General features: G+C 40.5%; 1 protein-coding gene across 3 annotated transcripts in view; it reads left to right on the forward strand.

Moving 5' to 3' along the window:
- Nucleotides 1–16,019, forward strand: part of LOC125886629 (protein Dok-7-like) — a 32,801-nt gene that overhangs the window by 3,703 nt on the left and 13,079 nt on the right. For 2 of the 3 annotated variants that reach the window (XM_049572972.1, XM_049572974.1), the window contains exons 5-7: nucleotides 1,573–1,773; nucleotides 10,861–10,980; nucleotides 15,429–15,539. In XM_049572972.1, the coding sequence (XP_049428929.1) occupies nucleotides 1,573–1,773; nucleotides 10,861–10,980; nucleotides 15,429–15,539 (432 nt within the window). The remainder of the gene's footprint in view (nucleotides 1–1,572; nucleotides 1,774–10,860; nucleotides 10,981–15,428; nucleotides 15,540–16,019) is intronic. The other variant, XM_049572973.1, reaches the window with a different exon arrangement.

Genomic DNA, 16,019 nt, shown 5'->3' on the forward strand with positions numbered 1-16,019 from the left:
GATAGACCAATATTCCTATCCAAAAATACTTCCAATGCACAAAAAGACTTTTGCAAGAAGAGTTAAAAAAAAAAGTAAACACTTTCACTTGAACTCCTCCATCTTCTTTCTGGATATACACAAGCATTTTATCTGTTGTTAAAAACTCTGTCTTTCAGTTATAAGTTTACTGTGGTTCTCTTAAGAATTCTAATGTGGACTCTTCACAAATAACTTTTCACCTCTGTGCAAACTTTATTGAGAAATGTCCTCTCTTATTATCATGAATTTTAAATGTCTGCAGCCTGTTTTTTTTTTTTTTTTTTTTAAAGCTGTGCTTCACAGCCAGGCTGTGACTTGAATTTACATTTTCTGTGTAGCACTAGGGAGCACTGTCAGTGCTTACATTTTTAAACATTTTTCTGAACAGGTAATTCTTCTCCTTCCTCTTTCCAAAATATCACCTGAGGATATTTTCGAGGCTCCATCCTACTCCTTAATCATATTATCCAGCAGCGTTCTGCTCCTCCGTCATTATGTGAATGTCACATAATTTTATCTTGCCTTGAAGCCCACAAACGACAGTTTTGCTGATATTAAGAGCTCGTGTCGGAGGACATTTTCCAGCTTAATAACAGCAGCTCTGTTCTTTCCTCTCCTTACTGTTAAATTCACAGCACATTAAATATTTTATGTTTCAGTCTAAAACCCACTGCTAAGAATCCTAATGTAAGGACTGACACACAGGGTTTGTAGCTGTGCTTTCTTTAGATGAGAATATTTTAAAATGCATCCACCATTAACTTCATTTCCTCTTAAAGATCACTACAACTCTCTTCTCACAGCAAAAGTTGATTACCTGCATGCAGATTGTCCACAATGCTGCTGGCCAAATGCTGAAACCACAGTTTATCCTTCATGCAAATTATGAATACTTTACAACTGCAGTTAACATTTTCCAAAGCATACAGATTTCCATGCTTCAAGGTGGTACATTTTACATAACTTAATTATGCTAGAAAAGCACTGACTGAGCCCTTCAATCTGTTCTGCAGACTGAGGTGAGGAGAAGTGAGCTCACTCTCTGAAGTCTCTGCATAAACTCATTTTAAATAAAAATGCTTTCTGTTTATATTCTTAACTTTATTAGTATCTCTCAGTTGATGTTTGTCTTGGAACGTCACTTCACTAATGGTGTCAAATGGGCACACAGTATGTATACATATATGTACATACTATATGTGACACTGTACAGTATGTGTTGACTGTGAGAGGCAGAGACAGACCTTGGCACTGAAAAAGGGCCATCTGCACAAACTGAGCAGTGACAAATTGCAGCCAGCAGAGCTTAAAGAACTGCTTAATCATCATTACCACAGCCATCGGTTACACTGTACATGTGTGTTCATGTGCTCGTCTGTGTGTATCCCCTGTGGGTTTGTTTTTATGTTCCACCTCATCTGCTGTGTGATATATGTGCTTTATGATCAATGATACTTAAGTTGTCTTTAAATTGCTATGACAGAGTACATAAAAGCCACACACACTAATCTTTTCAAACCTCCTCTCTCTGCTTCTCTTTGTTTCCTTCAGTCCACAGGTTCAGTGTCAACGTCGAGCCAGGCACCAAACTGGAAAGCGGCCCCGCCTCCCTCCACCTGTGCAACAACCTATTGGTCCTCACCAGAGGCGTCCCTCCTGTCGTCATTGGACACTGGAAGCTGTCAGCGTTGCGTCGATATGGCGCTGTGCCAAATGGCTTTGTGTTCGAGGGCGGGACTCGCTGTGGATATTGTAAGTAACTCCTGGTCTGAGAAGGTTTTACTGCTGTGTGAATTTAGGCTCTGTGGCCTGAAGCCAAAAAGGGCAACACTTTAATAACTGAATAACAGCTATGAGCAATGCACAGTCCCTCCATGACTGGCTCTGTTTGTTGTTGTTAGTGGTGTATTTGTCTTATTTGTAGGTAACAGACCAAACCTAGATGACGTACGGTTGGAGTAATTTCTACTAGAGCTGCAGTAGTGCTTAAAGGTCCAGTGTGTAGGATGTAGGGAGCTATATTGGCAGAAATGGAATGTAATAAGTATGTTCTCTTTAGTATCCTGACATTGGGTTTTTGTTACCTTAGAATGGAAAATGCCATGTTGCATTGCCGTGTTTCTACAGTAGCCCTGAATGCACAAACCAAACACTGGCTCTAAATGGGGCCGTTTGCATTTTCGTGTAGACCACTGTGGTTGGAAGCCCCTCTGTGACGAGCTGAACAGCACAGGAAAAACACTCACTTTTAACATGAAACTGCTTTATTCAGTGTTTAAATCACCAGGTCTGTTTGTTTTGGAGGGGAACAGGACTCTGTAGATAATTTGGCTCCCGGTAAAAACATCCTGAAGGTCTGGATCTTACGTTAACTAAAAAAAAATTGTGAGCACACATTAGCAGGTGCTGGGCTAGCAGCCTGTCTCTTATGAGCTGGACAGCATTGGAGAAACACTGATTTGCAGTGTTAGACTGCTTTATTCGGTGTTTTTATTGGTTACAATCACATGATCTGTTTGTTTTGGAGAGGAAGAGCCCTCTACGGCAACTGCAGTCATCACCACTAGATGCCACTGAACCCTACGCACTGTTCCTTTAAAGAAATCTATGGTCAACATTGTATGTTGATGTCAGTCCCCCACAGACAAATAGCCTCTTTCTGTGTTCTCATTTTACACCAGTATTCAATACATTGTTGAAAGCACTAGTAACAAGACATGCTGCATTTTGCATAAGCAGCATGACTCAAACCTCCTAAGCTGTTGCTGTGACATGTGTATATGTTTTGCAAACAAATGGGAACACATAGATTCTGAAAAGAGGAAAACCAATAGTAGGAAATGTCTTCTTACTCAGTGAGAATTAAGATTTTTGTTGCTTGTTTTCCATATAAATTGAAGATTATATCTAAAAACAAAAGATAGTCTCAAAGATGGAGAAAGTGCTTCTAAGTTCAGAAAACAGGTCCATATATTAGCAGTCCTCCTGCAGGGTCACAAAATCCACGAGTATGCATTCAACCATGAGAGATTCATGTTCAGCATAAGAACGAGAGTAAGTGAACTTCAAAGTCCAACCAACCAAAACTCCCTGGACTGGTATTGTCCATGTGATGTACAACTACTGCAGCACAGTTGTCTAAAATCCACATTTTAAAGTGCCTCCCTTGGATCAATAAATGCTCCATTTCATTTCTCTCCAGTGCTCACAGGTTGATAGATCTGTCATTTAACACTAACAGACCCATATAAAAAGCTGTGATTTATGTGTTTCAGGTGTTTATAGAGTAACTTGATCCCCTTAGAAATTATTTTCTATGTATGAACCCACCACACTATACACCTGCCCACCAAATCATGCTCTGTGTGTGTGTGTGTGTGTGTGTGTGTGTGTGTGTGTGTGTGTGTGTGTGTGTGTGTGTGTGTGTGTGTGTTTGTATGGTTGCCAGGTTGCCAGGGTGTAGATATCTCCTGAATGTCCAGCTGATGTGGGCATGAATGTGAAGAATGAGTGGCAGTTTTATGTTTTTGGGTGGGGATGTGTGTGTGTGTGATAGAGAAAGAGACATGGACAGCAAGATAGTGAGTGTTCAATGGCATCATGTGTAAAGTGTTTATTGTAGGGAAACCTAACAGCCAGCAGCTGCTGTGTTCCTGATTTTATTAAGACACATACCTGAAAATATTTTTTGTAGCTCTCCTGTGTTAGTGTTAAGAGACGGTTCCTGTACGTGCTTATGTGACATCTGTCTTGCTGTGTGTGTGTCTGTGCAAACAGTCTCATGGCTCCTACAGGAATAACCATGAGGGCCACAGGCTCTGGTTTCAGTGTTCGAATGGGCAACATCTATAAATACCAGCCTCCCCCTGTAGTGGCCACTCAACCAATTAGGTAGTGGCTGCTGGCTAGACTGCCAATCACAGTATTCTTCTTCACCTCATCTACATATTACCCAGCAGCCACCTGGGCAGTTGAAAGAGGCCCTCTTGGCATGGCTGCAGAAACAGAATGACATAAGGAGAAAGATGTGATAGTCATATCGGCAAGTGACATTCCTTGCATGAGTGCAAGGTAGAGCCGAGTGTTAGCTTACATTTTTACATGTTTATTTGTATTTGATGAGTGCATGCGGGACATACCAGAGCTCAGCAGTGAGTTTATGGAGTGTTGGAGGCTCTGACTTGCTTCTACCATGAGTACATTGGGTTGTAAGAAAATTTGGATACATTTAAGTATCACACTACTGAGTTCTGTAATACTGTAGTGATTGTCAAAAACACTATTGAGTTACAATGAATAGTTTACATGCAAAGATTTGTGGCAGTGGTTCACTTTGTGTTGTTTAAAGCCCGATTGCTAGATAGCAGTGTTCAGTTCAGTTATTTCAGAACTTAGAGGGCATTACCTCATACAACATCCCTCACAGAGGATAAGAAAAAACTCCACCCAAAAAATCGTTTAATGAGAAAAAAAAAACACTATTACCCACCAGTATTGTAATTTATCTTCAGCCATTTGATGCTTCCACCTAATGTAACAGTGCATCGCTAGAACACAGGTCTATGAAACGGGCAGAGTCAAAAAGGGCGCACAGGCACAAATAACATTTTTCTTAATGTTTTAAAGATTTAGCCTTGCTTTGAGTATTGGAAATTTCACAATATACTGCGTCGTGACCTCAGTATCATGATTCAGATCATATCACCAGATTTTTTGCCAAAACACCACCCGTATAGAGTGCTGCAGTAATAACTCCAAAAACCTGTAAATGAGTTTGCACTCCCAAGTTCACTCGTCTTAAAGTCAGTGGGTTTTTTGAATGGGTTTTGGTGAGATGCCTACAGTACAGTCTGTGGTTAACACAATTAAAGAGACTGTTTTGACTTTTCTGTTTTCTTCTGTGACATAAAATTTGTCAGTAAATCCCCCACTCACAAGTGGCTAAAGAGACTGCAGAACATCAAAACAACATGGCTTTACAGCCTAGTTGTGGAAGGGGTGCTGAAGTCATGCTACCATATAGAATGCTTCAGGAATAAAGTTTTTGGTAGGCAACACCCTTGTTCCCCACAATAAGCTCTGTGGCAAACAAACATTTAATACTTGCCTGTTTGTTCAGCAAGATAATCTTCACAAATGAACACCACTTTGTTTTTTGTTTTTGATGCCTAAATGCAATCGCCAGAGGTAAAAAGCTAATGTAAGGCTATAAACGAATTACTCTATGGACGCATGACTTAACGTTGCCCCCACAGCACAGCTGTAAAGCTGTGGTTGGCATGATGATGTTCTGTAGTCTCATTTAACTACTTGTTAGCAACCGCCTTTTTTAAGACACATAATAGCTTCAAAGTTCACGAATGGGGTGTTAACTGGTGCATTTTATGTCATAGAACAAAATGCACAGGTCTCCTCAGCTTGTATTGACCACATACCTTATTTCAGGCATCTCAGCAAAAACCCATTTTAAAAAAAAAAAACAAAACACTGACTTCGAGATAACCAGGAGTGGAAAAATGCTCACTCATTTCCAAGTTTTAGGACTTGTTCCTGGGGCACTCATAGTAGTGTGTTTATAGCCTAATGTTAGCTTTTTACTTCTGGCGGTTGCTTTTATGCTTGAAAAAATTAAAGGTGTTCATATGTGAAGATTATCTTGCTGAAGAAAACGTGTTGGGTATCATAAACTTTTGTTTGGCACAAAGTTCATTTTCTGCAGTGATCCAAGATTTAGTGGAAAATTCCCATAGGCTCTCTGACAAGGGAATCAGGGCGACATTAATTTCTGCATTAACCTACAAAAAATCATCATATCTGCAGCACTCGTACATTCCCCAAACACCATTTCTGTATCTTTTCATACACAGCCCAGTTTTCAGTGCCCTTATCTCTAAGCAAATGCGGTGCACCATGCCTTATATGCTGTATTAGCATGCTAAAGCGTGTCCCTGAGTTCTTTCAGAGGGTGTGCAAATTTACTGCAAGTTCCATGATAATATATGGGTGCTTATAAATCATGCAAAAACAGTAGAATACATAGGAGCCAACACACTGTGCGGCAAAGAAAATCTTGGAGTTTGAACACGAGGAGTTCTTTAATAACACACAGTGCCTTAGTATGCTTGAAAAGTACGATATAGCGGAACATATTTGCATCAGGCCATGATCAGTGCAATAATGTGCAAATGATGCAGAAAAGGTACTGAATAATTTCAGGGAGACATTGTGAAGTGTTCATTAGGATACACTTTTTGGGCACTGTACTTTGAACCAATGTAAAATAACTCCTTTACCCTCTCCGCTCCATAATTTCCCCAGAGGCTTTTTTGCTCGAGCAAATCAGTAAGCGGGTCCCTTGGTCATCTAATGCTGCTGTATAAAAATATTTTACCCTTGACTGCCACTGTGCTCTCTGCTGCAGCTGCACTTTGGAAGTCAGCTGCGCCACGGACAATATGATTTCTGGCTGCAGAGTTGAAGATGTATACCACGGTGACACGACACGCCTTTTTACTGCCATGGATACACACACACACACACACACCCTGACAGCCAACGAGCCAGTCCTGTGGGACAGTGGGCAGTCGTGCGTGTGTAAAGCCTTTTACTAGGCAACAATCACTTGAGCTGGGGTCTTCATTGATGTGTGTTGGATGGATGCAAGCCTTTAGTTGCACAGTCACATGCACACACAATCACACGCACACACTGTAACAGTGTGAATCGGTGCATAGTGATATCAGTGCTTCAGCTTCCATTCAATGTGATAATGAATGGTGTTCTGTAATCGATAATATTTGGAGCAGAGCTGTGTCTTTGCTAGATGGATATTTTCTGGCTTATCAGGTCCACACGTGTTCCTGTTGACCCCGTACCCAGTGCACACACAGACAGGGTTTCAGAGCTCACATGCAGACAGAGTAATAAATGATCCTCCGCAGAGGTTGGATGGCTGTGAAGCCTTGTGGTCTAGATAAAGGCGATTTTAAGCTGACATGCTATGTCAGCAATTTTTCCATGTCTCTCAGCGGGCATAAACACACACACACCTCATATTGTGGTACAGGAGTATGTTGATGCACGTGTTAGGTTGAGTTTATTAGAGGTTCTGAAGTATTACACAGTACTTTTGCCTCAGAGTGCCATTACAGTTTATCCATATTCATCCAGATCAATGACTGTATATGAAGATGGACAGTGTGTCTCCACTTTTTCCCACTGTACAGAATTGAAGCCAAAATATCCTGGATATGCTCGCTGCCATCTTGTGCTGGTGACGTCATTTGAAGCCAGAGTCTTTCCAGTAGCGATCTCTGTGGTATCTAGTTTCTGTCTGACCAGTTGCGAGCAGTGCCATTGAACGTGAGCACACATAGCTGTCAATCATGTCATCACCCCCCCTTTGTATACCACCAAATAACCAATCTTAACAGTAAAACTCTTTAACATACATCAGTGTGATAAGAACTACCTAAATGACAGAGACCATTTTTGGGAAAAATGTATTTTATGTGCTCTTTCACTTTTGGTGTTTGGTCCATGTCTCATCCGCTAACATGGATAGGGTGGGATGTATGACCTGTAATGCAGTCAGCCACCAGGGGACAAATTGAGGTGTTTTGGCTTTACTTCTGGTGAGGTGTCATGTCTTCCATCTTTATTATACAGCCTATGATCCAGATGAGATGGTTTCTAGAAGTACAAAGTGACAGGCAACTTCAGCCACTCCAGTGTCATGTGACATTAAGGTGTGAATGATCCACAGAGGTTAAAAAGTCTCTGAATCTCCACCTGTCATTAAAAGCACTGACGGCTCTTTGATGAGTGGTGGAACTTCTCTAAGACCCAACAGCTGTTCACCTGCCTTTGCTCATTACTTCTACATTATATGTCATTATAATCCCTGCAGAAAGTTGTCAGCTAGTGTAGACGATGGAAGGTGCCTGTGTGAGTGATTAAGCTGAACATCAATCCCAAGCTGGCAGAGCTTTGGTTTATCTGTTGTAACCTGACAGAAAAGCTGCCTCTTTCTGTATTCAAAATAATTCAGTTCTGCTACAATAAGAAAATCCAGTCGGCTTCTTTTAAGATGAGCTGCCATGAAACTGAACTCCGCATATTTGTGAGAAATAAATGAGGACCAGGTCCAACACGGCCTCTTTGGTGTTCATAACAGATAAAAAAAAAAATACAACTATGACTGCCAAAAAATGTCCTCAGAGAAAATAACAGATTTGTGAAACACATCTTATTTTATTTGAACAAATCCAAATGAGTTTCTTTCTAGTGCTAGAGTTGCCATGATGACATCGTCTCATAAATGCTGGAAAAACATTCTAAAATTGCTTGCGCAGAGAAAAAGCTTCTCAAGGCCTCTGAATATAATTTTGTTTTTCACACCAGATGAAAAGGACAGACTAAAAATATGTCCCTGACTTCACTACACTTTGTACAAACAGAAATGTTGGTATTAGCACACAGTAGGATTAATTAAGTCATGAGTCATGACAATGTATGTATAATTACCAACAACTTTGACCGATAGTTCCCAAAATTATACTCACAATTATGCCAAGTTAAGCTGCTGTAATCAATATTTTTAGATTAACAATGGATTAAGTTGATGAATGGAAATGAGCTTTTAGCCATATCTGGTGCAATAAATATGATGTGCATTGTTCCTGTTCTATATATAATAAAACAAGCCTATAAAGTGAATTAGTATGTGAAAGACACTGCTCATAGTGATGAACCCACAGAGAATGATCTCTTGAGTCTGCAGCCTCTCTCAACTCTGCTGAGCTTTTTGGCATCTTTCAGTTCATTGTTTTGGTTTTCCAGCCTGCAACTTGACTTTTTGTTGGTTCATTCTTTCGGCTCTTTCGGCTCATTCTTTTGTGCTTGGCACCAAATGGCGGACAAACGAAGGTAGCAATGATCTAGCTTCTGAACATAGTGGAGCATTTATAGCTAAAGAAGTGCCACATATTTTCATCAGGAGTTGGTAGAGACTGTCTTGAGCCTGCAGTTTTTGGTGCTGTAATTTAACTGATGGTGATTAAGATGTTAAGGTGTTGAGTAAATGCCTTAGAAGTGAATGCAATCCGAACAACAGCCTAAGAAATGGTCAGTATTTTTTAAACATGAAAACAACACTCTTGTTGTGATGGGCAAAAATGAACTAACCTTTTTAGATGACTCTTATTAGTGAACCGTGCCAGTCTGTCAAACGTCTGCGTGCTTATGAATCCCCAACTTTGCCCACTTGCTGTTATCTGTTCACACTGCCTGCCATGGTGAGTGAACAAAAAGCAGTTGATTCAGACTTGAGTCAAGACGTTTGCCAGCCAAGGCCAATGGTTCATTCTTGTGCTTCTCTGAGGCTAATTGTTCCGACTTTGGTGTGTTCATGAGCTTACAGTTTTAAAGTGAAAACAACATGAACACTACAAAGCAGATGTGGTGTGTGTTATTGCTCTGAGTGTTGAAACATGTTGATAACAAAGAGCGTGACTGGTAATGCGTTAAAGAGAAGTGTTGTGGGGCCGGCAGCACCGCTGTCGAACATACATGTTGTATAACAGAGTGTCACAGAGAACTCAAAATGTTTGATATGTTTACCTGTATCAACTCAAAGGAATCAATACTGTGAAAAGACCTGGTCCGCCCACACTATTTTGTCTGACTTTGATGGCTGAAGCAGTACATTAGGCCTTCCACATGGCATGAAACCTTGTCACTTGTGACCTATAGGTGAAGCAACACCTTTCTGACATATTTCACAAAACTGTAGATTCATTAAGGTCAACTTCTCAAAGTTCCTTCAGTTCAGCTTAATCATTTAGATTAAAAAGCAGAACATCTTTTGCTTTTATTGTTTTTCTTTTTAGTGTTTTGTAGCCTCAGAGTAACCATGAGTTCTAGAGGTCACTATGTAAAATACTGGCTTTCATCTCAGCTAATAGCCATACAGTTTTATTGTCCATGATGGTAAAAGTCAATCTTAACTGATGAGTTTATCAGCAGCTCGAGCATTTCTACCGCCTTAAGGAAATACCATAAAATACACAACACCTAATGAGGGTAATAGGTTTCCACTGCATTTAATGCTCAGTGATGATTCAAACAAGAATCTCTGAACCTTAGGGCACTGGACACATACTTAATATTTAATAGAGGAGAAAGACACCTTTACCCAAGTACTAAATGTTTGGTATTGTTGTATTAAACAAATACAATTTCCAGCTTTTCCATAAAACGACAGCAGGCTGACTGGCATTACTCGAGATCGACTCAGATCAAAAATTGTTCTCAACAATCTTCTGCTCTACTTTCTCAGCTGTTTTTTGTATTAGCTGCAGACTCTGTTCCATAAGAACAAAGATTATTTTTTAACCCAATCCCTGAGTAAGGGCTTACTTTGTGGCTGTCTTTTCAATATCTCAGCGATGTGAGATTTTGATGTTTCATGAATTTTTTTGCTTGCCTTGTGTTTTCACAGACTCCTACCTCTGTGTGGGCTTTATAGGAGGGTGAATTGAGAGATGTTTTATGTAACCTTTAGAAGAAAGGGCTGTTGCTGCCTCAAAGAGCAGCCTTGCCTTTACAACAGTCTTCTGAACTGCTCTGGATTTTGTTTGGCCTTGCTCAAAAATATTATTTTACTCTACATTTGACCATTTACTACAGTATTTTCTTACCTTTTTCCATGTGCCATACTGATTACTACTATTGCTTCATGCTGTTTAATTTGCTGATTAATTTTTTTTTTTTGAGTCTTCCATCACATAAGTCATTCATTGATGGTGCTGCCTGTCTCCCTCCTCCTCTCTCTTCTAGGGGCTGGTGTTTTCTTCTTGTCCTGTTCAGAAGGAGAGCAGATCAGTTTCCTGTTTGACTGCATTGTCAGGGGCATCAGCCCCAGCAGGACCCCTCATGGCCTGCAACCTGCCCTGCCAGGTGAAAACACGCTTGTTTAAAAAAAACAACTCATGTTTTGGGTTAAAATAAGTGTTATGTGACAGTAATGTGACAAATATATCACGTGTAATGTCAGTGCACGACAAGCGTACGTAAATTAAATAGTATTACATAACATTACATTAAAAACAAATATTTAGATTTGGTGTCACCCAGGATGTACATTTGCAAGTTATGTAACGTTGGATGAAAACAACAAAGACTTTTGGTGTCAAACAGGACATGATCAAACCCCTAGGAAGTGCACTGGGCTTTAAAGCCAGTTTTTGTAGTGGTCAATCTATGTCCATAATGCGATGACATCAGGCCTAAAAGTCTTTTTCCATGGACTTAAGGCCCATTTATGCTCAACGTTAAATACAGATCCGGTTACGGACAGAGACTTCTGTCTGTGCTCCGAGTTCATTTCGTCCGTAATTCTGCACATTTCCATAAAGCTTACGGATACAGGCCAAACGGAGCAGTACCCCTGGGAACCGTAGGGGCAGTGTTGCTGTCACTACCCCATACGTAGCTCTAGTGAGACACGAAGAAGAAATTACAATTCAGTTTCTCTCATTGGCAGTACTAGAGAAAAGAATTCTCCGTCCTCCAGTCGCGATGTATTTAACGGCCTCACCGACCACCGCCTCCTACAATGCTGCCTCTGTTTTTGTCTTTTATGCAAGAGGTACATTATCAATATCACCTCCACAGTCGCCATGTTTGTTGTTGAGTTTGTTGTTATCAAACTTTTGACGCTGGGCTACCTCCTGGTGGATATAATGGTTAACATCCATGCCAACGTAAAGGGCTCATGGAAGTATGTGGGCAGTGACCTTAACATCGTTTGAAACAGATGTATACATTTTCGTACGTAAAGAGAGCATAGATGGGCCTTTACATGGTGAAAGAGACGTCTGTAAATCAGTGGATACATTTTTTGGAGCGATGCGACCCTTATAAAATTACTCATTTTACTATCTGGATTTGATCCATTCCGTCCGATAACATTTGGAAAGTCTAGATGGTCCGCCCGATTAAATAATTTTATCCCCTTTCAAGTTAGTGGAGCTCTCAACTGGAGGTAACCAGCTAGACCAGTGAAAGTCTCTAGTGCGCCTGCTATATGGGCCACACAGTGCAGAAGCAGTGCCGATCATTGGGGTAATTTGATATGTGGCAGGTGTACTTTTTTGCTTCATGCACCGGTGAGCAACTTCCATTAGAATTAACGTGGCCCCACCTCCAATGCTGTATTCAGTTCTTTTTATATATCCACGGACACGTACTGCGGTCTCCTGGGTGAAAGTCTTGTTTTGTTTAACCCATCCACCTACACAGACTTTCTTGCTATTTATACCTTGACAGTTGCTATCACTGCCAAGTATTGTAGTGGATTGGTTTACACCAGAGTTACTTGAAAGCCAGGTTGGTCTCATGAAAACATTAAAGGGTGCCCTTGGCGTCAATATCACATGTTGAGGGACGTGACAAAACATTGGGGACCCGGGGATGTGAACAGGTAAATTCATGTAGTCTAAGGAGGATTGAATAGTGATATTTTTAGTAATAACATTAGCAGAAGAGACCCACTGTTATGAACTGAAACAATCAACCACATTGGTATGTGACTCTGTGACTTTCATTATAAAGGTTTACTGCCTGTTTAGTGTGCATGTTTAGCATTTGTGCCAGGCGCCATGCTAACGGAAACACGACATGCTTAGAGCCCCAAGGGTCACTGTGGGGCTTAGAGAGGTCATGCCTTTGTGTGTGACTTGTGTGCTATTGTAACGTACTGCTAATTTCATAGGCATTTCTGAAATCACAAATATGTAGACAGACGGTTTAGTGACAGTTGGAAAGAGAAAAGGTTGTACAGGGCACATACCAAGGATCTGACAGCTCAAATACCTCTGAGTAGACACAGAGACAAGGTTACCTCACTGTGGTACATTAGGCTACACACACACACACACACACACACACACACACACACACACACACACACACACAGTTCCCAGAATCTGTCTTTTGATTAGGACAGATGTACTTTTTGTAAAGATGAATGCTTTGGGTCCAATAGGTGGAGAATTGACGCCATTACGGAGCAAAGTCCTCAGTAACAGGTTTTGGCCTTTTCTTCTTCATACTGTAGAAAAAGGACAAGAACAGACCTTCAGTTCTTTATTTTCAGACATTAGGTACTGTCATTATTAAACTGCACTTAACTTTTTTGCACAGTCACTCATTTAAAAGTAAAACCCTGAATATTTTGACCTGGGTTCAGTTTTCCAACCTGTTACCATCATACTGAGATTTTAATTTGCCTATCCATAGGTGTCAGTAGAATTAATCATTTCTTGCCAGTCAGGGAGTTCTCTATGTGCAGTTTTGTACTGCACAAGGACTCAACATTATAGCATGTGTTTTTCAATGCATCAGTGGCTCACTCTGTAAACAAGAGCCTTATGATCAGTATAAGTTAAGGAACATAAAATATCAACAATAACATAACATGATAATGTTGCACTGACATGGGGCATTCTGCTGCCTAATGAGCATGTTGTACTTGGAGCAATAAGTACAACATGCTCATTATCCACCCTCTTATCCATATTTGGATGAAAGAGCGAAGCTAACCCCCAAGCTAGCTGCTAGCTTGGATAGTCGGGTAGGCTGTGGTTCACTGTGATAATGCTAATTTTCGCTAGTGAAAAACAGGCCTAAAACCAGAAAAGCAAAATGTACTTGTTTCAGTATAACCAAATGCTGAACAAGACCTTTTTAAGTCACCAAAATGTTATAACTAAGTTTAATGACCTGAAAACACACTGAAATAGCGACAGCTACTGCTATGCTCTGTGAATCTGGTGATATGCCATGGTTACTTAACCTAACCAAGATAGATAGATAAACCTTTATTTAAGTGTCAATCCACAACACACAATAAGAATACCAAGTGCTGTAAAGTTTGGCATTTTAACATGGGGGCCTATGGGGATTGACTTGCTTTTAGAGCTGGACTCCAATGACCATTCGAGGAACTGCAGTATTTGGCACCTCCATGTTGGCTTCATTTTTCAGCCCTGGAGGTTGCCCCTTGATAGATTCTGAATTTATGACTAACTTATTAAAATGAAGTATTTTTACATTGTGGTATTGCTACTAAGTTAAAGCAAAAAATCAGAATACTGAAAATATAACTTAAGATATACAAATACATGGTATGTTTCTTGTACATGGTGATGAGTCAGCATTAATATACAAGGCTCTTAAGGACTGGATCAGACAGCCGAGAACATGGCCAAATAAATTATGTGTGTAGCTGTGTAGGTAGGTGGAGAGAGTTGAGTCCGAATTTATTAGGTTGATAGAAAAATAAGAAAAGACAGCATCCAGCTTGAAAATGTCCAGAGTTAAACTTCAGCCACCCTGCAACATTTATTCTAGTGTGAGCCAGCCTGCGTCAGTCTGAGGCCCACTGTAACCCTACGACATTCAGCGCTGTGAAGCAGCTATAATTAGCATAGACCAGCAACGTTAGCAAATGTTAGCTGACACCTCACATAGCGTAGTGAAGAAAGTTGGCAGGTTAGCATTAGCTGCTGCGGTCCAGAGGCAGAGATCCAGGGGTTAGGTTGTTGACACCTATACACACAAACACCCTGACCCAATGCAGTGTGCGCACATTGGCAAACACACACACACACACACACACACACACAGAATGTATATATAGCAGGCATTAAGTGTGTAATTGGCAGGGTTTTACACTAAATTGATGTTCCAACAGATAGTTGAGGCGCCTGTAACCTCCTGGGAGACGTTAAATTTACAAGCACTCATAACAGCTGGAGACTAACTTAAACACACACAGGACACATCTTAAAGAGGAGGCTGATGCATTCAGTAGCACTCCAACAACTTCTGCATTTAATATTTCCATTTGGATTGATAAAAGAGTTTTCTCGGCTGGTTATGTGAGATAAATATTTCTAAAGGACATTCTGCCATGCTGAAGTTTGTTTTCACAACTAATGCCATTTTAAAAAAAAAAATGAATGTGAGTGACCTTAAAATATTTTCATTTACGTCTTTATCTACATACACACCATCAAAACTGCGGTGAATTCATTTGCTCCAAAGACTATTCGGGCTGCAGTCAAATTACCATTTTAATTTAGAGTGCGATAAAGATTATTGATCCTTGAAATGCAGCAAGGACTTCGGTTCTGAGCTTTACTGTTTCTCTTACCTTGACGTTGGGACAGCTTCCCCACAATTGTTGCTTATAGATTCGGAAACATGATGGACAGTGAAAATGTGTTTTAATGTCATCAGGTGTGTGCACACACCTCAGTCTTGTTTTCATTCTCTCTGCTTACACATTCTGAAGGGTCCTTTTTATGTTTGTGCATGTCTGTGTGTCCTGTAAAAAACAGAAGATCCCAGTGCTGACCCAGTGTCAGCAGAGGACCGAATCGACAAGGAGGCATCAGAGCTGGAGAAGAGACTCAGCATGTTATCTCAGAGCAGCCTCGCGAGCAGCACAGGTACGTTTATACTGTTTACTTCACCTCAAGCTGTACTGTATCAATATATAAAGCATGAGCACTCTGTAATGTATCAGATGGATAGTAAGCGTCATCCTAGGACCTTCAGATGTAGTTTATTATGACGTTTTGCTCTAAATTATGAATCTCTTACTCACCACTGAACCTTATACTGTATGCTTCATCACTGGTCTATATTTACAAGGCAATTTTTTGGAAAGTTTCTGTCATTACGTGTGTGTATGAGTCAGAAATGTGAAGTTCGGAGGGTCAGCAGGGCACCTATCCATGATTCATTTTTGATGACTAACTCTAAAGTTGTGGAAAAAAGAAAACCTTCATGTTTTCTGCCTTCACTGCATAGAAAGGCCGGCAAAAGACTTGAACCGTGGCAAGTGAGGACAGCTAATTGAAAACGGATTTCACAGGGTCATGGGATTTTGTACCCAGAGCTTGAGTAAAGACACAATTTATATTTTA

Source organism: Epinephelus fuscoguttatus, linkage group LG3 (assembly GCF_011397635.1).
Source record: "Epinephelus fuscoguttatus linkage group LG3, E.fuscoguttatus.final_Chr_v1".
In the NCBI taxonomy this organism is placed as follows: Eukaryota; Metazoa; Chordata; class Actinopteri; order Perciformes; family Serranidae; genus Epinephelus; species Epinephelus fuscoguttatus.